We start from the raw sequence: 21,855 nt of genomic DNA on the forward strand, positions 1-21,855 counted from the left end.
TGCTTGCTTATACTTTAGGGGTGCCTAGTCATAAGAAAGTGGAGTCAGAAAGAATGTAATAGGTAGGAAAAGTTGATGTCAGCAGAGGGGAGCCTTTTTCCTTCAAGAAGGGAACAGAGGTGAGAGGACAGAAAGAACTTGACTGTTTCGAGATTTCATTCTTCCTGAGGCTAAAGCTCTGCAGACCCTACAGATTCTAAGTTTTTAGCTATACAGGTGTAAATATATGACTTTTACTCCCAGATGAGCCACTAATCAGAGCCTTGAAGCCAAGATTCCTGTCACCCTATGAATGTGGAGAGCTAGCAGCAGACTTGTACCAACAGGGGGAGGAGGGGAGCGAAGTGCTTTTGGTTTTTCATTTTGTATTTTATTGGGCCTAGAAGCAGAATATGCATGGAAATGAGGCTGATTACTCAGAGGGTACAACAGCCAACATTGCCTCCTCTGTTACTCTCTGTGCTAAAAATTTACCTTTATTTTCCCTAGTGGTTCTGGGAACATCTCTAGCAATTCCCACCTCCTCTTTGTCTCCCCACCGCTCTGAAGTCACTGGGAGTTCTGTTCCCATTCCTATGCTTATTTTGGCAATAAATCGTGATGTTAAGGAACTTGTTGTCCCTACGGACAATGTGTTCAGAGAGCCTAAGTCATAGTTAAGGATAACCTTTACACAGATTATCCCCATAAGTAGTAATTAGGTTCTATAGTGTCCTATTGAATTTGAATTGAATGCAAATTTTTCAGTTTTATGTTTCGGAGGAATGGGGGTTTGGAGTAAGCTGTCATCATAAACATAAGGAAATGATGTAGTATACTAGAAAGAACAGTGTTTTGGGGTCAAGTATAGTTCTTATTACTTTGGATAAGTTATTAATCTCTCTAAGCCTCACTCTTCGCCCATCTGTGTAATGGAGTAATAATTTCTTCCTCTCAAGATCATTCATCAAGAAATAAGATAATGTATGTAATAACTATTCAGTAAATATTACTTCCCAGCTACCTTACTTAATGGGATATGTTTCAAATTTCAAATAACCAATTAATATATGAATGTTGGTTGGAAAGATTCTGATCCTTAGTTGGCAACTGCTTGTGTTAACATGTCACAGCCCTGGATATAGTTTATCCTAGAGAAGTGTTCTAGTATTGCAAACTGTAGATCGTTGTCAAGTCAGTTTAATAAATTATGACTAGCTTATCTTTTTAATTAAACAATAGGGGCCTACCTGGTGGTTCAGTGGTTAAAAATCCACCTTGCAATGCAGGGGATGCTGGTAGATTCCACATGCTGCAACTAAACATTGGCATGCCAAAACTAAGACCCAGTGCAGCCAAATAATTTTTTTTTAAAAAAAGCTTTTAAAGAACAGATTTTAAAAATCAATGTGGTGAGGATATTGTTTCATGAAACTTTTGTTTCAGCTTTCAGTTTTTTACCATCGAGTATAATGTTAGCTGTGTGTTTGCACATATGGACTTGAATATGTAGAAGTACATTCCTTCTATACCCACTTTATTGAGAGTTTATCATAAATTGGTGTTGAATCTTGTCAAACACTTTTTCTGCATCTAGTGAGATGATTATATGATTTTTATCCAGTCATTTTATTAATGTGGTATAGCACATTGGTTTGTGCATCCTAGAATCCCTTAATCCTTAATAATCCACTTAATCCTTTTAATATATTAATCCTTTTAATATATTGTATATTTGGTTTGCCAATATTTTGTTAAGGATTTTTGTGTCTATATTCAGTAGTAACACTTGTTTGTAATTTTCCTTTTTTGTGTGTTTTCTCTGTTTGCTTTTAGTGTAGGGTGTTGTGGGCCTTGTAAAATAGGAAATATTCCTTCCTCTTCAGTTATTTGGAGTAGTTTGAGAAGGATATTAAGTCTTCTTTGAATGTTTGGTAGAATTCACCTGTAACCCCACCAGGCCCTGGACTTTTGTTTTGGGGGAAGTTTTTGATTACTGTTTCAGTCTCTACTAGTGATTGATCTATTAGGATTTTCTATTTCTTCATGATTCACTCTTGGAAGACCTTCCTTCTAGGTTGTCCAATTTGTTGACTTATAGCTGATCTAATCTTCTGTATTTCTGTCATATCCATTGTTATTTCTCCTCTTTCATTGCTGAGTTTATTGGTACCTCCTCTTTTTTTTTTCTTAGTGAATCTAACAGTTTTTCAGCTCTCAACTGATCTATAACTATCCTCATATCGCTAACCTAAATTTTTGTTTGAGGTGATGTAGTATGATTAGTATTGTTATAAGCAAAGTACAAGGTGTATTTTCCCTTTCAAAGCATTCCTCTGGGAGTCTACATATTTATTTCAGCTCTGCTGCTATGGCTCAGAATGGATATGGAAATCCTCTTTCAGAATTGCATTTTCTTCCTTTGAACAGTGTTCAAGTTCTAGAAATAGCCAGAAGTCATCTGAGGCCAAAATCAATAGCTAATTTGGTTTTGGTTTAAAAAGAGGATATCATTGGCTAATATTAAATATTATTAGGTTTTTAGACTAATTTAGTTGGCTCCGAGCAAAATAAGTATTTTTTGAGCACCTATTATGTCTAGGCACTGTACTAAGTGCTGACCTCTAAGAACTTATGTGAAGACAGTTATCATCGTGGAGTTCCTAAAATATTTTGATGAAAGATAGCAACAGTGAAATGAGGGTTCAGCATTAAAGGGCATCATACTGAAATGTCTGAGCCCATGTATATTTGTAAGATTCCTACTATATTATTCTAACATTGTATATAACTCACTAGAATGCACAACCAAATCAATTAATCTACAAAGTATATGTTTCTGAGTGTGGGGCACTGTGGCAGGCAGCAGAAACACGAAAATGTAAACTGAGGGAACTTAAAAATCTAAGAAACAGGGCTATTCATCTATCCATGAAAAAAAAATGTAAATGCTATAACAGATACGAACAGAAAGCCATGGAGAAAAGAGGGTGCTGTCTTTTCCTTTAGAGCCAAATCATAGCAATGTGGACTTTTTTCACTGGACTTTTTTCGTTTAACTTTAGAGTTAATGCATACTTGCAATATATATTGTTCTGCAAACTTCAAGAAGTTAGACCTGAGGTAAAGGTGGTCTGGTGCGCTGGCCGAGGAAGGCGCTGCTGCTGCTACTGCTAAGTCGCTTCAGTCGTGTCCGACTCTGTGCAGCCTCATAGACGGCAGCCCACCAGCCTCTCTCCCATCCCTGGGATTCTCCAGGCAAGAACACTGGAGTGGGTTGCCATTTCCTTCTCCAAGGCATGAAAGTGAAAAGTGAAAGTGAAGTCGCTCAGTCATGTCCGACTCTTTGTGACCCCGTGGACCGCAGCCTACCAGGCTCCTCCGTCCATGGGATTTTCCAGGCAAGAGTACTGGAGTAGGGTGCCACTGCCTTCGAGGAAGGGGCAGAATGAGCCAACGATCCTCTAGTACACCACCTGGAGGTGGAAAGTCCAGAGGCAATGCTGCGAGCATGACTTTTAGTGGGCCTGAGTTCTCTATGACGTGCCACTTGAGGGTTCCATACAGTTCTCTTTATTTCTGTTCAATCTGGATTTTAGAATATGAAACGTCCTTTGAATATCTTGAGTTTAGTATTTTTAGAGCTTAGGGAAAAGAAAACACATAATGAGATCCTGGAGGCCAGATGATGCCCTCAAGATGCCAATGTGTCTAATTCTCAACAAAGCAAAAAGCATAAGTTTTAATTGTGAAAATAGAGAATATTCAGTTACAAAATCCTACACATAAATGGGGCAACAGAATTGCCCTGCCATCAGCTCTGCTCTACAGAGCCAGAGTCTATAAATGTAAGAAACCCGTTAGTAAGCCCCACCTTACCCCTGGAGTCATTACATTCAGGCAGGACAAGGTGGAGGCTACACCAATCCTGAAGGGTTTCATTCATTTCCAAGGGACAAACAGTGCACCAGCTGGTAACAGAACTAGAACTCAAACCCAGGCCAAGTTTAGCTTGGAAAAAAATCTGTTCTGTATGATACAAACTATTGTCACCAAGGGATTCAGAATCCTGAATAAAGAGGAAGAAGTACAGGCCACTGGCCCGACTGTGGGTTGCTCTGGTTCAAGGCCACGTGTATCTAGCACTGCACAACAGAGACAAGGAAAGATTCAGTGAGGGTGAGGCAAGGTTTGGCCCACCATGCTGGCAGAAACCCCACAGAGGCCAGTGGGAGCGGGTAGGGCTGTTTAATATCTTCAGTACCATGGCCGAGGACATGCTGCCTTGCCCCACAGAGCATCTGGAAAGAAGATGTAGGAGAGTGACCACATCAGGCAGTAAAAAGCAGTTATAGAGAATGGACACAAAAACAGCATGATGACACCTAGAAGAAGGAAAAAGGCAAACACTCAATTTTTATGAAGCTGTCTTGTGTGTATTTTCCACCCTCTAAGTCCAATCCCCATCTTTTCAGCCTTCAGTTTTAACTCACACTAAAACCATTGACACATGAGCCTTACCTTTATTAAGTTTGTGTAACTAGATAATTACAATCTAATGCAATCTCTATTTCTTTGCATTGTTCACTTAAGAAGGCTTTCTTATCTCTCCCTGCTATTCTCTGGAATTCTGAATGTGAAAGTGTTAATTGCTCAAAAATTCGGAAAAGTGTTAATTGCTCTATTGTGTCTGACTTGTTACAACCCCATGAACTGTAGCCCGCCAGGCTCTTCTCCATGGAATCCTCCAGGCAAGAATAGTGCAGTGGGTAGCTACTCCTTTCTCCAGGGGATCTTCCCTACCCAGGGATCAAACCCAGGTCCCCTGCATTGCAGGCAGATTCTTTACTATCTGAGCCACCAGGGAAGCTCTGACTATTGAATATTCATTGGAAGGACTGATGCTGAAGCTAAAGTTCCCATACTTGGCCACCTAATGCAAACAGCAACTCATTGGAATAGACCGTGATGCTGGGAACGATTGAGGGCAAGAGGAGAAGGGGGAGACAGTGGATAAGATGGTTGGATAGAATCACCAACTCAATGGACAAGTTTGAGCAAACTCCAGGAGTTAGCGAAGGACAGGGAAACCTGGCGTGCTATATAGTCCATGGGGTCACAGAGTCAGACATGACTTAGCAATTGAACAACAACAATGCCATCTCAGATTCCTTGTTGTCAAATTCAGATCAGAAATCAGTCTTAGCCAAGAATACATTTGAGTTGCCTGGGTCTCTTGAAAAGGGAAAAAAAATGTATATTCATACTGTTTCAAGTTTAACATGTGATAGGGGTCAATACAGTATTATACACATGTGGAAAAGAATTAACATAGCAGGCTCAGGACTGCTATCCTTAGAAAATCCTGCTTGCAAGGTGGGCCAGGAGCCTAGAATCTTGAATAATAAAGTTTCCTACACTGATAAAAACTGATGAGAGCAACTGGTTATACAAGTGAGGTAGTTAATGCAGAACATTGATTTCCTTCTATGGAAGTCTGGAATTTTGGTACATGCTAGGCAGAGAGGAGGGGCTTCCCTAGCGGCTCAGTGGTAAAGAATTCGCATGCCAACGCAGGAGACTCAGGTTCAATCCCTGGGTTGGCAAGATCCCCTGGAGAAGGAATGGCAACCCACTCCAGTATTCTTGCCTAGGAAATCCCATGGACAGAGATGCCTGGAGAGCTACAGTCTATGGGGTCACAAGAGATGCACACGACTGAGCAACTAAACCACCGCTAGGCAGAGAGGACCTGTGTGTCCAGCCCCTGTAAACGCCTTCAGCACTGAGTCTCTAAAGAGCCTCCTAGAGGACAGACCTTCACAAGCAATGTCACAGTCCAGTGCTGGAGACTTGTGTCCTGCGTGACTCCACGGGGAGGGGATGCTTGGAGCTTGCACCTGGTTCCCTCCAGACTTGGTTCCTTTCAATTTCCCCTTGACTGATTTTGCTTTATCCTTTTGCTGTAACAAATCTGAGCTGTATGTGTGACTCTGCAGAATCCTGTGAGTCCTCCTAGAGAAGCACTGACCCAGGGGTGGTCTTGAGGGAGCACCCCCCCCCACTCCACTCCCACAACACAATTTCAATCTCAGATTTACCACCAAAGGGCACCAACATTTGTGGAAATCTACATTGCACTAGAGGCTTCCCAGGTGGCTCAGTGATAAAAAAAAATCTGCCTGCCAATGCAGGAAACACATGTTTAATCCCTGGGTCAGGAAGATCCCCTGAAGGAGGAAATGGCAACCCACTCCAGCATTCTTGCCTTGGAAATCCCATGGACAGAGGAGCCCAGTGGGCTACAGTCCATAGCGTCACAAAGAACTGTACATAATAGAGCACAGGCACACACACTTTGCACTAGACAGTCTGCTAGGTAGGTTACAAAAAGTACTTTATGTGCATTTCAGAATTACCCTGTGATTTAGGATTAAGTCTGCTTTTCAGATAAGGAAACAGAGGGGATATAATTCGGACAAGATCCTGATTCAATCCCTCGTCTGCCTGGATGTTAAAAACTAGACACACACACACACACACACAAAAAAAAAAACTAGACACAGACTGCTTCAGAAAGCTCAAATGGAGGGAGGGAGTGTATCGTCTATGGCATTTCCCTGAGAGGAACCAGCATATATTCCTCAAGAGAAATCAGAACATGGGACCTGAAAAAGACCACTTCTAAGGATAAGAAGCAGTTACAGAAAGGTATTGGAACATTGGAATACTACATCTAGAGAACAGTCATTGATTTGTTGAGTTAATGAGATAAGATTTTAAACCAAAGCTGTCCTGGGAAAAGGTCTCAGTGGCCGTACAGCAGCTCCTCAGATGTACTGAGCTCTGTGGGGGAGAAGGGAACTCGGTCTAAAAAGATGACTGGCTGCACTCCAGTATCTACAGCAGGCATTTTGAAGTCTATCCAGCAGGGCTTCAGCATCAACTGGTGTCAGGGTTGTGAGGGGCAGCCCCCCCTTTGCCCACACAGCACAGACAATCCATGGAAGGCTGTCAAATGTGCCATCTATTTTGAGAAGAGGGGATCGATGGTGTCTACAAAGAACACTGTGGGAAACACTGCTGCAATGAGATAAGAGAAGGGTGAGTGAAGGGAAGGAGGGGGCTAAGAAATTTCCATTTACAGGACACATCTGTGCCAGAGGATTTATATACATTACCTCATTTAATCTCAAGAATCTTGCAAGGTAGGGATTATCAGCTTCGTCTTATAGATGAAGAAAACTGCAGCAGGCTCAAATTCAGGCAACTAATATGTGCTGAAGTTAGAACTTGAACTCAGGTCTGTTTAGCTCCAAACCAGGTGTCTTCTCCCCTCATTGTGCCTCCGCCAACTGGGACACAGGAGGAGCCAGCACTTAGAACTTGGACAGGGCTGTGGGTGCTAATGCTACAGCAGAAAGGGTGTGAACTTAAAGGGGAGAGTCAGGATGAAACCCAGGACCCTTAAACCAAGTGAAAGTGTTAGTCACCCAGTCACGTCCGACTCTTTGTGTCCCCATGGACTGCAGCCTGCCAGGCTCTTCTGTCCATGGGGTTCTCCAGGCAAGAATACTGGAATGGTTGCCATGCCCTCCTCCAGACTCAAGGATTGAACCTGGGTCTCCTGTATTGCAGGCAGATTCTTTATCATCTGAGTCGCCACTTCAAACCAAGTGGACCCACATACAAACTAAGCATAGATGTCATCCTGTTTACATGAGTGCATTTCAAAAGAAGAAAAATCGATGTTCCTTGAAGAAGACCATAAATCAGGGAAATCTTAGGGAGACATCTTCCAGGGCCCCAGTGTGACCAGGGCCTGGCACCCTTTACTCAATTGCTATAGCCCAGAACCTGCTTCCTCAATATCAGCTGTACAATATTTCCAACACTCATGTCACATCTCTCCATCTTTACCCCCACCATCACCTTTCATGTGACAGAAAGCTGGTTTTCCTACTTCCATTCTGAGTCTCCTACAATCTATTCTCTACACTACAGTCAAAGTGAACGTGTAAAACTGCTGCTCAGAAATCCCTTTAGAGACTTCTCATCCCCAATCCTGCCCGTCTGCTCGCTTCACTGGCCTCAGTCTGTTGCCAGCCCTCTCTCAGCAAGTCCAGCCACACTGCTGCTCAAATGCATCTGGCTGCTCCTTGCCTCAGAGCACTCACAAAGCTCTGTTTCATTTTCTGAACCACCCCTCCCACTACTTGGCAAATCATCTTGTAGTTTCCATGTGTTTTTAATTTTTTCCAGTTTTATTGAGATAGCATTGACATATAACGTGGTATTAGTCCCAGGTATACCAACAACTTTGATATTTGTGTATATTGCAACATGATATCCATAATAAATTTAGTTAGTATCCATCACCTCACAAAGTTACAAATTTTTTTTCTTGTGATGAGAACTTTTAAGATCTACTATCTTAGCAACTTTCAAATAGACAATACAGTATTGTAGACACCATGATGTACATTACATGCACAGAACTTACTTATCTTGTAAGTGGAGTTTTTACCTTTTGACCAATTTCACCCAGGTTTCGTTCCCTCTAGGCATTCCCATCTAAACTAGGTCACCCCCTGATGCCCTCTGAGAACATGCTGTAGTGTCACAACACATCAAAACTGTATATTTTTAGTTATTTCTGCCAAGATTCGTTTGGTGTCTGACTCCCCCATCGGGAGGAAGTATTTGTCTGGTTTACCAATTTGATTCTTAGTACCTGGTATATGGCAGGTGTTCCTAAATTCCTACTGAACTTAATAACATCCAACAAATATTTACTTGAGTATCTACTACTATCTACTATTGTGACTGGCACAATCCTAAGTACTAGGGATTATGGCACAAATAAAAAAAGAGTCCTCTATGGGTGGAGGGGGCAGGTTTAGTATATATAGACAACAAACACATAAATACACTTCAGGGGATGATATCATAGGTTCTATGGAGAAAAATAGAGCAGGGTGAGAGAGAGAGGGAGTGTGGGGTGAGAAACAGGCTGGCAATGAGGAGCAATGATAATAAAGGATCACTAGTGACATTAAGAGCAGTATATTTCACTTACCTCCCAGATAGACCATTTTTTTCCAGCTCTCAGACTCCAGGATTTCGTCATGTGGGTAGTAGCTCTGGTCCATCATGAACAGAATCATGAGTGAGGCCATGCAAGAGAGAATGAATGTGTTGCCTTTGGTCAGGAGGGAGGTGGAAGCCAAAACACAGGAAGCATAGGGGCAGGGTAGACCCTTGTATGTGAAAGGAATGCCTGCAGAGAAAGAAAAGATGGGGTTAGCTGCTTCCCACTGCTCTAAAGCATCCACAGGAGGAAGCCCTTCTCTCTTTGGGTCTTCCCTACCCCACATTCCAAATTCCCTTACTCTCAGGGCAGCGTCCAGCTGTAAAGAACTTAGTTATTCAGAGATGACATGTGGGTTTTGCACTGTATCCCCAAGGTAAAGCAGGCAGTTAGGACCAGGCCTGTGCCTTGGCCCCTACGAAGCCTCTGTAGAAGAGGCCTTTGAGATTTTTCCGTCTGCCTCTGCATCCCCTTATATTGTTACCTTAGGCAAGGCAATTACCTTCCCTGGAGTTCAGTTTCCCCATCTGTTTTGGGAAACTGGAGTATGACCTCTAGTTCTAGGGTCTGTGAAGCCATGTGCTCCATCCAAAGGTCACACAACAGGAAAAAACACAGCTGGTTCAAGAACCAAGGGTTCCCACCCCCTAGACCAGGATTCAGCCAAGGCAACCTGTAACCTCCAGTGGGCCTGGAGCAGGAGAGAAGGAAGCAAGAGGGTCTCCATAAAAGGAAGGAGAGGTGTCAATTACTGCTCCCTGGGTTTCTGACATCCAACAGTTTCTCCCCTCCACAGTTTCCTACCCTCAGTCATAAGTCTGGTTTCCACTCACCGGCTGAATAAAAACAGAGGCGGAATGAAATAGCTAACACATAGATGATGGCCAGGAACCCATTCAGAGGTCCATCCACGCCTAGAAGCAGGGCTGAGGCCAGGCCAAAGGTGGTGAAGACTGCAAAGTCATTCAGCTCAGTTCCTGCTCCAGAAGGCCAAAGTCAGAACTTTCACTCACATGTCTTGTACCTTAGTCCCCTCTGGTGGGGGAAGCTGGAGTGGTGACAAGCAGGATCCTGCTGTCAGGTCCCTGAGGGGCCAGAAGGCAATGCTGCTCCCTGGGGTGGTCTGCTGATCAAAGACTAGGGTCTCCTTCTGGCTCTGCCTCAAACTGACCGTGTGGCCTTAGGCAAGTCTTTTCCTGTCTAGGTCTTAGTTTTCCTGTCCTTCAATATGCAAGGGTTGGACCACAATTGGAAACAAATCAATGATATGGAACCCTTTTTTTTTTCAAGCAAAATCTTACTTGGGAATATTTTATTATATTTTAAGTGAGTTGCTCTGCTTGGGGTATTTTTCATTTCTCCACACCTCCATTACCACAACCACCGCTCCCACTCCCAGATCCACCCTGACAGGGAGACAGGGCAGATAAGCCAAGTGAAGGCCAGGAGAAGGACAGCCAGAGATCCACAAGTGAACCAGCAGAGTAGCTAGATCTAGGCTGCAGGGCCCACAAACTCCTGTTCTAGGGCTGCTTCTGCTACGCTCAGAGGGACTGAACAGGGGTGGTGACTGCTGGAAGCCTGCTGGATATTATAGGACAGGGGAGCTGACTGAATGGGTGTCCTGGGGTCAGGATGATGAATCTGAGGCCTGGACTCACCGGATCTGGAGCAGATGTTCAGGTGTCTGGTCGCTGACCCGATAGCCATGTCTAATAGAAAGCTGACCAAAACCATCCAGGAGGCGCAGGAGGATTTCCTAAAGTGCAGGCCCGCAGGCCAAACAGGACAGCTCTCTCACAGTATCAAAGAGACTCCACCCCTACCCACCCCCGACTAAACCAATATGCTTCCTATGCTAGCCAGCACACATATACACACTCCTACATGTCCCTAACTCTCATCCTTTCTGATCTGTGCTGCCTTACACACCACACACACACACACACACACACACACACAGAGACTTACATCCATTCTCAACCCACATTCTTAAAGGGCTGCCCTCTATAGGTAATCATTAAGAAACAAGGTCCCTTCCAATTCTAAACTCCAGGCGTATTCAATGGCAAGGGAGATCCTAGGTCCTAACCCAGCCTCCACAACCATCTCACTGTGGCCTCTGTTCCTCCATCTGTAAAATGAAAGGTTTGTATCAAATGATTTCTTTAACAGATACAAGCCTATTTAGATTATCTATTTCTCCAATGTGAGTTTTGTATCTTCAAAGGAGTTGATCTGTTTCATCTTAGGCTATCAAGTCTGTGGACACAGAGTTTTTCACAATATTCCTTTATTATACTTTTAATGTCCATGTAATGATTCCTCATTTTTCATTTCTGATATTGGTAATTTGTATCTTCTCTTTTTCTTGGATAGCCTGGCTAGAGGTTTATCAATTATATTGATCTTTACAAAGAACTAGATTTTGGTTTCATTGATTTTCTTTATTGACTTCTTGTTTTCAATTTCATTGATTTCTATTCTAATTTTTATTATTTCTTTCCTTCTGCTTACTATGGATTTAATTTGCTCTTTTTTTCTAGTTTCCTAAGATGGAAGCCTACGTAACTGACTTTAGATCCTCCTTCTTTTCAATTTTTTCAAAGACTTTATTTTTTAGGGAAATTTTAGGTTTACAACAAAATTGAGAGTAATGCAGAGATCCATTACCCTTGTTCTCACATATGCATAGCCTCTCCCATTATCAATATCATTCAACAGAATGATACATTCTGGCCTTAGTATATGCCAAAAGTGACCCTACACTGACACATTGCAATCACTCAAAGTCCATAATTTACTTTAGGGTTCATTCTTGGTATTACATTCTACAGTTTTGGGCAAAAGTATAATGGCATATATCCATCATTATAACATCATACAGAATATTTTCACTGTCCTAAAATTCCTCTGTGCTCTACCTATTTATGTCCTCCCCGACCCTCCTGACAACTACGATCTTCTTACTGTCTTCATATTTTTGGAGACATATTTCCTCCATATTTTCTTTTCCAGAATGTCATGTAGTAGAGGTCATATAATATGTAGCCTTTTTAGATTGGCCTCTTTCACTTGATTATATGCATTTAATGTTCCTCCACGTCTTCTTAGGGCTTAATAGCTCATTTGTTTTTAACACTGAGAGTGATAGTCCATTGTCTGGATGTACCACAATTTATTTATTCATTCATCTACTGAAGAATACCTTTGTTACTTTCAAGTTTTGGCAACTATGAGTAAAATATCATAATCATCTGAGTACAGGTTTTGAACATAGTTTTCAATTCACTTGCTTGATTGTACAGTAGGAGTTGGGCTTCCCTGGTGGCTCAGATGGTAAAGAATCTGCCTGGAATGCAGAAGACCTGGATTCAATCCCTGGGTCAGGAAGATCTCCTGAAAAAGGGAATGGCTACCCACTCCAGTATTCTTGCCTGGAGAATTCCGTGGACAGAGGAGCCTGGCAGGCTACAGTCCATGCGGTTGCAACAAGTTGGACATGACTGAGCAACTAATGCTGACATGCTCGATGACTCATGCTAGGACTATGCTTAGTTTGTAAGAAGCCACCAAACCATCTTCCAAAGGGGCTGGACCGTCTTGCGTTCCCATCAGCGGTGAGTAAGTGCTCCTGTTGTTCCACATCTTCAGAAGCATTTGTTATTGTCAGTGTTCTGGATTCTAGTCATTTTAATAGGTGTGTAGTGATATCCCATTGTTATTTAATTTGCATTTCCATGATGACATTTGATGAGTATCTCTTCATATGCTAAAATGCCATATGTATATCTTCTTTGGTGAGGTGTCTGTTAAATTCTTGGGCCATTTTCAAATTGAATTATTTTCTTATTGATGAATTTTAACTTTGTATATTTTGGACTATAGTTCTTTGTCAGATGTATCCTTTGTAAATATTTTCTCCCAGTCTGTGGCTTATTTTCTAGTTCTCTTGACATAGACTTTGGCAGAGCAGATTTATTTTCTAATATATGCATACAATGTATAAATTTCCCTCTAAGTACTGCATTCACCGCATCTCACACATTTTGATAAGTTGTATTTTCACTTTCACTTAGTTCAAAATATTTTTTCATTTCTCTTGAGACTTTTTTGTCTATGTATTATTTAGAAATGAGTTGTTTAACCTCCATATATTTTGGAATTTTCTAGTTATCTTTCTGTGATTTCTAGTTTAACTCCATATGGTCTGAGAGCATACTTCATATGATTTATATTCTTTCAAGTATGTTAAAGTATGTCTTACAGACCAGAATGTGGTCTATCTGGGTGAGCTTGAGAATAACATATATTCTGCTATTGTTGGATCAAGTATTATATAAAATATCAATTAGATCCAGTGGGTCAAGGGTACTATTCAACTATATCCTTATTGATTTTCTGCCTGCTAAATATCAAATTATGATAATAGATCCATAAAATTCTGCTTGTAGTTCTATCAGTCTTCATCTCACATATTTTTTACACTCTAAATGATTTCCAAGATATCTTTCATACTCTACCTTCAAGGATTCCTTCTTTTTTGGCTGTGCTGGATGTCCGTTGCAATGCACGGGCTTTTCCTAGTTGCAGTACTCAGTGGCATGCAGGCTCAGTAGTTGCGGGGAGCTGACTTCTCTAGTCGTGGCACATCAGCTTAGTTGCCCCATGGCATGGGGAATCTTAGTTCCCAGACCAGGGATCGAACCCACATCCCTTGCATTGGAAGGTGGGTTCTTAACTACTGGACCACCAGGGAAATCCCACCTTCAAGGATTCTGTGTTTCTTTCCAGCACATGCTCCCAGACCCCCTCTGAAAGCAGCTATAACAATCTCAGGCCAGCTTGCCGTAGGAGGCCACACCCAAGTTGACGCACTGACTGCAATGCTTAGGTGGCCCAGCAAAAGCAAACAGAGAGCCTGACCCTAGACCTCAGCTGTCCCTAAACAACCTTAGAATTTCCTTTGTTTAGACCCATATTTCTGTGTCTAGAGGGGCTTCACTGGTGGCTGAGTTGGTAAGGAATCCCCCTGTAATGCGGGAGACCTGAGTTTGATTCCTGGATTGGGAAGATCCCCTGGAGAAGGAAAAGGCTACCCACTCCAGTATTCAGGCCTGGAGAATTCCATGGACTATACAGTCCATGGGGTCGCAAAGAGCCAGACACAACTGAGCAACTTTCACTTCACTACGTGTCTATAGGGAATTGGGCCCACCATCATGGCCTTAAATACTACATTCCCAGATTAGGTTGAATTAAGAAGATAGAGATTTTCTGCTGCAGGTATGTCCCAATTCATGAAACCCCCAAACCTAGATTTAGAGAATTTTCAAACTGGAAGGGAACTTAAACATCATTAGGTAAAACCATCTTATTTTATGGATGAGAAACAGATCCAGAGAAGTTACTTGCTAATGGTTATAAAGAATCAAACAGATTAAGAGGATATTGCTTATATTATAAAGGACTTGTTTGTATATGTGTATGTGCACTCAGTCGCTCAGTTGTATCTGACTCTTTGCGACCCCCATTGACTATAGCCCGCCAGGCTCCTCTGTCCATGGGATTTTCCAGGCAAGAATACTGGAGTGGGTTGCCATTTCCTTCTCCAGGGAAATTTTCCTGACCCAAGGATCAAACCCACATTTCCTGCATCTCCTGCATTGGCAGATGGATTCTTTACCACTGAGCCACCTAGGAAGCCAATAAAGAACGTATCTTTTTTAAAATATTTATTTATTTATTTGACTGTGCCAGGTCTTAGTTGTGGCATGTGGGATCTTTATGTGGGATCTTCAGTTGCAGCATGTAGGATCTAGTTCCCTGACCAGGGATCGAACCCAGTCCCCCTACATTGGGAACTCGGAGTCTTAGCCACTGGACCACCAGGGAAGTCTCCAAGATAAAGTCTCCATTATCTTTAAAGATCTGATTTCACAAAGGCATTGAAATACAATTCAATTCATAGAAATACAGTTTGCTTACAATTTTTGGGGTGACCCATACTCATGTCTCAGACTTTCCAGAACAGGGTTAACTTTAACTATTCTGCCAGGTCATATGCTCTAATTTAAGAATCAAAAAAATATTAATGGTAGCCTACCTACCCAAGGATTGTGCAAAGGCTACAGGAATGGAATCTTGATTTTCTCATAGAAACCATTCTAGATTGCCATATCTGGAAAGATCTATAGAGGTCTTTAAAGATGGAGAGGGACTTCCCTGGCAGCCCAGTGGTTAAGACTATGTGCTCCCAATGCAAGGGATATGGGCTTGATCCTTGGTTGGACAACTAAGACCCTGCATGCTACACAGCATGACCAAAAAAAAAAGATGGGAGAAACTGAGGCTCAAGATGTAACCTAGCCAAGGTCACCTTCACCCCTTGACTCCTAACCCACTGCACTTTCTCCTGCCCCAAGTCAATCTGTATGCCTCAGTGCTTTGTTCTCTAGACAAACCCCTCTCTCCCTCATGCCATTGGCTCCAGCTCTTGGCAAAGAGCTTGCTGGGCCCCCAAACATACTTGCAGAAGCTGCAGAAGATGGAGAAGAGCCCCAGGATCATGTTGGCCAGGGACAAGGCATTGACAACATCCTTCCAGGTAAATTCATTCATCTGGGGATGGCTCTGCTCTTTGGTCAGGAAGAAACTGCTGCACTCACCTGGGGCCCAGGAGAGAGGGTCATGGGGTTGCCAAGGTCAAAGAGTCCCAAAAGAAGCTCCCAGGGACCAGGTGCCTCCTGTTCCCCTAGACCTCACCCCAGAACTGCACCCTCCCAACATCAACATCATTTCACTGGCTGGAATGAAGGAGACTACAGGTTGATGGAGGAGACCCAGGAGATGAGACAAAGTTGCTGAAGATGAATGCCTGGGAAAGTTCAATAACAAAATGAGTGAATCATAGCTATGAATCATGACCACAGCCTCCACCCGTCTCTGACTATACCTCTTGCCTTATACCACAGACCTCTCTCCAGCCCATACAGTGACCCTCCTGGCACTCCCACGGTGCAGGGTCCAAGGGGCATGGGCCATTCCCCAATCTGAGAGATAAGCCCCTTGTCATAAAGACCTTTATCATAAATGAGCCTCCTTTATTTTTACATTACAAAGTAAGTAAGTGTTAAGTGTTAGTCGTGCAGTCATGCCCGACTCTTTGCAACCCCATAGACTGCAGCCCATATTCCAGGCAAGGATACTGGAGTGGGTTGCCATTTCCTTCTCCAGGGGATCTTCCCAACCCAGGGATTGAACCCAGGTCTCCCGCACTGCAGGCAGATTCTTTACCGACTCAGCTACAAGGGAAGACAAAGCTACTTTTAACACTCTAGAGTGAGCCCACAGGAATCAAAACACTGGGAAGAGGTAACCCCCTCACCCTAGGAGTGGCCCAGGAGGCGAGAGGCTACCTGATGGGAGGGAAGCACAAACGGCCTGCTGCAGATTCAGGCTCCTTTGCCCCTCCAGCCACACTCCCTCCCTCAGAAGGAGAGGGTGTGGCCTAGGTGCCTCAGGGTCCTAGTTCAGACAGTCCCCAGCAGCAGGCCCAATACCAACAGCGGAAGGGATGAGAAACACAAAATGAAGACACACAGCACTGGATAGTTCACAGGACACTTTTACCACATTCGCTCTCCTGATCCTGACAACCTGGGGAGATGCTACTATAATTTCCCCCATTTCATGGTTGAGAAAACTGAGGTCCTGAGAAATGGACATACTTGCTCACAGTCACATATTAGGTGAGTAGAATCAATCCCACCTGTTTGATTCTAAATCTGCTGCTTCTTACTAGGGGCGTGATCTCAGCAGAAGGAGGTCTTTGAGGCAGGGGGTGATGAGGGAGCTCCGATGGCCAGCCCAACGGGGCAGCTACGGCCTTTCCATGCAGAAGCAGCCCCTGCCAGTCCTCCTCTCTCCCCCAGCCTCCTTTGGCAGCAGGGATCAGCTGGCCCTGGCCATTTTCACAGTCCCACTGTGTCTGTGTTCACTCTGAGACCAAATACGTGCACTCCTTACACATAAACTGCATTGTGAACCTTGTTTTTGGAGAAAGAACCCCAGTGTTCTCTGAGACAGGGAGGCCCCACTGGTTGTAAACACACTACCCACATATAAAATCCTGCACTTGAGTAAAATATACAAGTTCCAAGGTGTTTCCACATCTGTTTTCTCACTTAATCCCCACTCATTTTCGAGGTGAGGAAGCAGAGACTCTGCTTCCATATAGCCCCTCTGTACAGCCCCAGGCGTTTCTGGTCTGGGCAAGAGCTAAAACAAGTCATGGTCCTTTCCCATAAATACTGCCACCAAAATGCAGAGGGTGAGAGGGGGCTGGATTGGAGTTTAGAGCTAAGAGTTTATTAGGCAGCACAGCAGAGGTAACTGCTCCCATAGGCCAGCTTTATTCACCAAGGGGTATCAGTAGCTATAATGACAAAGTCACTGGGACTTCTGAGACCTTGTCATGCCAGATTCCCTCAAGACATAAGACAGGAAGCAATGCTAGCCAGACAAATCTGGGATGGGAAGGGGAGCAAAGGACTAGAGTTATGTTCCCTCTCTGTCAACCCTTCCCTCCTGGTCTGTCCTGAGTCTCAGGGCTGAGCTGGCAAGAACAAACACCTCTGTTCCAGCCTAGCCCACTGTTGCCTGGAAGAGCAGCATCCTAGCATCTCTGCCTCTCTGCAGAGATACCTGGGGTATGTCCAACAGTTACTAGACACACCTCATCTATACTGCTTCACAGTTTAATTAATGTTCAATTAATTGTCTACCAAATTATCTTGTTCATTCACAAAGCACGTTCATCTCTGTGGTTTCCAATGGCCCTGTGAGGTCTGCCAGATAAAGCAAAGAAGACTCAGAGAGGGGAAGAAACTTGTTCAAGGTCACACTGGAAGTGGCAGAACAAGACTTCCAACTTCACCTTAAGGGTTCTTTCCTGTGTACTCTGCTGTCTACCAACCAACAGCACTGATCATTTTGTATTTGTTGTAAGCTCAGATTGAGCAAGGTGCTGAGGAAAGTCCTTGGTACCTGCCTGGACCTTACCGTCTATTCAGGAAAAGAAGACTCATGCATGCATGTGGAGACTTACAGACTGTTCATGGTGATAACTCATCTTACAGGTGGGGAAACTGAGGTTTCAGGACAGTTGAACAATTTGTCCCATTTACTAGCGGAGCCAGGACTGGAATTGGGTCTCCTCTTTCCCAATTAAAAGCCATCTGCAGCATAATGCACAGGCTCCAGGTATGAAAGGATGTGGACCCAAGAGTAAGGGCTGTTGAAATTTAGAGGAAAAAAGAACAATCCATTCATTCAGCAAACATCTGGTCTTGAGACAAAAAAGATTAAAACCTGGTCTTGTCCCTCAAAAACCTGGTCTGGCAGAGGCTTCAACCCTGCACAGAAAGGAAGAGGTGATAAGGCTGCTAAGGGAGCATAGACGAGGGGTCCTGCCTGTCAGGGGACTCAGAAAAGGCTCCTCAGAGGAGGGGTCAGAGCCGAGGCCTTGCCCAGCAGTGGCCGGCAGGACTAGCTTGTGTCGCTCCCCAGCTCCCTGGAGGTCATCAGTGGCTCCAGCACCCTCAGGATGGAGCTCAACTCCTTCATTTGGTACGCAAGTCCTTTCTGCATTGCCCCTTGGCCCCTTCTCTGCCTGCTTCTGGTCTTGGGTTGGGTGGTGATCCTCTTTGGGAAGCCTGGCACGCCCTCAAGTCTTGAGGTGCTCCTCCTCTGCACTGCCACATGTCCTCGTGCTCACCGTGCGACAGCTGGCACTCTGAGTTGGCACTGCCCATGTGGTCTTCCTTCTCTGGAACAGGGAAAGGAACTTGAGTGCCGACCGAGGTCCCCGGTGCCCAGCATGAGGCCTGACAACAGAAGTTGTTCGGTGATTGTTAAACTGATGGAGCACTCTGCTGCTTGCCTGAGATCCTCTCCCTGCCCTCATTCACTCAAAGCCTGTCCAGTCTGGCCCATGAGCCGCCTTCTCAAATGAACAATCCAGCCTCGTCAACGCACCCAAGCATCTACCCGATGCTTATGATCTTCCGTTTACTCATTTTTAAAAATGTGCTTGCTGATGCTTGCCCTGTGCCCAGCCTGCATGTTCTGGGCACACGGAGCATCCTCAGGAGGCTGGGAATCGGGGGGTGGGGGGGGCGCAGATGTATGCAGGGACAGTGAAGGCCGTGTGACGAGTGTTGTTGGACAAAGGTTTGTCAGGTTGCTGAGTGTGTCCAGGGAAGACTAAGTCTGTGAGGGGGGCAGGGGAAGGCTCCACCAACATGACATTTACGACTCTATAAGCATAAACAAAAGGGATGGCGGTAGCGGGGAGGGCGGGGCGGTGGCGAGGGCAGCTTCTTGGCAAAGGAAATTGCAAGAAGGCAGGCACAATGAGGAGGCTGGATGCCAGGGAGAGAGGGGCGCCTGGAGGCAGAGCCTGCAGGGAGGTCACCGTTGTGATAGCTGGTGTGATCTTGCATTTCCCCTGTGGCTTGGCAGTAATGTTTATTTAGTAAGAGGGTGTAGGAGGGTGTCTTGCTCAGATGTGGGTTGCGAGTGGAGGGTGGTCCCGAGAGGAGAGGCTGAAGAAAAGGAAATCAGCCGTGAGACTGGTGAGAACGAAGTGAGCGAGCCGCAACGGCAGACGCTGGGGCTGCTCCTGGTAGGAGTGGGGAGGGTTGCGTGTGACTCAGGGCTTTCTCGGGAAAGGCAAGGGCGGTGGTGTCGGTTCTGTGCCCAGGAACCCGGCAGCATTGGTGCGAGAACGCTCCGGTGACACTTCCCTGCGGGCAGGCGGTGAGCCACAGGCCCAGCCACTTGTGTGAGAAGCGACCTGCCTCCCCGCAGCCACCCCACTGCGCCCACTACTCTTGAGGCCAGCAGCCCAACAGAGAACTGGCCTCCTCCTGACGCTGGTCCGTCCAAGCTGAAGACACCAGCGTGCTCCTCCTCGTCCCTCCCCCTCTGCTATTCCGCGCGCCCTGCGGGATGACAGCAACGGCGAAGATGCCCAGGCTAAAAGATGGAAGAGACCAAGCAGGGGCTGGGCGCCAACACCTCGAGACAGCTTTCCCCGCTCCCCCCGCCCCCGCCCCCACCCCTGCCGTGATCACTGACAGCGTCTGGAGGAGGCACGTGCTGCTGCGGATGCTTACCTGGGGACCAGACATTCTTAGATGGGGTGGGGGCCCACACTCCTCCCCCGCTTCCTGTGCGGTGGAGGGGCCAGCCGAGGCGTGCGGGAGCTGCCGACCCAAGCCTCTCACCCCTGGCTCTTAGCTCACAATCCCCAGGAGGCAGGGGAGGGGCAACAGGGCTTTAGCTGGCAGGAAGAGGGGCCTCGTTTTGCAGGGGAGCCCGATGTCTTGAAGCGGCAGCGCCGGGGGTGGGGTCTGAGAGGAGTGGACTAGTGTAACACGACGAATGTGGAAAGGCTCAGCAGGTGAAAAGACCAGCGCGTGCACGGTGCATGGGAGGTAGGCTGGAAGTTGGGGGGCACGGGAGGGGGGGGGTGGGGTAAAACTGTAAAGGGACGCTGGGGTCCAGCGTATGAAGGGCCCCTGAAATATAAGGCCCCTCCTCGTGGACAGGGCTTCGGCTCTGCTTGGATCACTGCTTTACCTTTGAGCCTGTATGAATGCTAGGCATATAGTACCCTCCCACCCCTAGCCTCAGTATTTGTTGGATCAACAACAAGCTGAGTAATTTACACTCAGTCCTGAAAAATAGTACATTTTAAGGGAAATGACAAGGTCAAGTTCAGATTTCTAAAAGGTCAATTTTATCAACTCCCTACCCCCAATCTCTCACAACCCCCAGCCAATACTCTTCACTTTAAACTAGCTCCAATTCCCCAAATGTTATATTACGTCTTGTCAATGTCCCTCAAGTGCAATTTTTTTTGTCTAGAATTGTTTATCATCCTATTCATCTACCTATCTCCTAGATGTTAGAAGTAAGAGTGTTCTGGTCAGGAGTCACTCTTTGTGACTGGCAGGACTATTTTGGTTGATGTGGCTTGTTAAGTGGATATTCCTTTGTTCATTCACAATTCTATACAAAAATGAACCCGCCCCCTACCCTGAAAGACAGCCTTCCCATAGAGAGGACAGTTGGTACCTCCAGATAAGCTCTAACTCTTGTTTTTCAGTTCCCAAGCAGGTATCAGCTCCTCTAAGTCTTCTTAAATTCTCTAAGCTGAGTTAGGTAGCTCTCCTCGGTGCTCCATGATATTCCACATGTACTTTCATCATAGCCCTTTTTATACTATGTTGTAATGGCTGACTTACTCTCCTCAGCTAGATTGTGAGCTTCCTGGAAATACGGGCCTGTCTTACTCAGCTGTCATTCTCCAGAATCTGGAAGCTAGAAGGCACTTAATACTTAGTAATTAAGTATTATTTACTTATTTATGGGTGGGCGGATGGGTAAATGAAAAATGGTTACTCTATATAATCACTGGGTCTTAGTCCCTCGAGATGTTACCTCCAAAATCACTTCACAGTGCTCCTTTCTCTGAACTTGGTAATCAACTTAACCAGGAAATCACAATGGCACCACCTAGTGGTCAATGTAGGGAGTAGAGTGAAGTAAGCCAGACCTTATTAATTGTGCAGAAGTAACAGCCCATAGTGATGCTGGGAGGGGTTGGAGGCAGGAGGAGAAGGGGACGAGAGAGGATGAGATGGCTGGATGGCATCACCGACTCTATGGGCATGAGTTTGAGTAAACTCCGGGAGCTGGTGACGGACAGGGAGGCC

At 45.1% G+C, this 21,855-nt stretch overlaps 1 protein-coding gene across 2 annotated transcripts; it reads right to left on the reverse strand.

Annotated features, from left to right (window-relative positions):
• Window positions 1-3,456: 3,456 nt before the first annotated feature.
• Window positions 3,457-21,852, reverse strand: TMEM269 (transmembrane protein 269). 2 transcript variants are annotated; one of them, XR_006335632.1, is made up of 8 exons: window positions 20,251-21,852; window positions 18,849-18,957; window positions 15,600-15,738; window positions 10,732-10,829; window positions 9,904-10,047; window positions 9,059-9,259; window positions 7,161-7,334; window positions 4,260-4,364 (listed from the first exon to the last, which is right to left on the reverse strand). XR_006335632.1 is itself a non-coding variant. In XM_043876276.1 (7 exons), exons 1-7 carry the CDS (start codon window positions 20,263-20,265, stop codon window positions 4,237-4,239), a joined length of 834 nt encoding a protein of 277 aa, XP_043732211.1. In that variant the 5' UTR covers window positions 20,266-21,852; the 3' UTR covers window positions 3,457-4,236. The 2 variants fall into 2 exon arrangements, 1 of the variants encoding a protein (XP_043732211.1); XM_043876276.1 differs by lacking the exon at window positions 7,161-7,334 and having other exon boundaries at window positions 3,457-4,364.
• Window positions 21,853-21,855: the final 3 nt, after the last annotated feature.

The sequence above is a fragment of the Cervus elaphus genome, chromosome 20 (assembly GCF_910594005.1).
Source record: "Cervus elaphus chromosome 20, mCerEla1.1, whole genome shotgun sequence".
Lineage (NCBI taxonomy): Eukaryota > Metazoa > Chordata > Mammalia > Artiodactyla > Cervidae > Cervus > Cervus elaphus.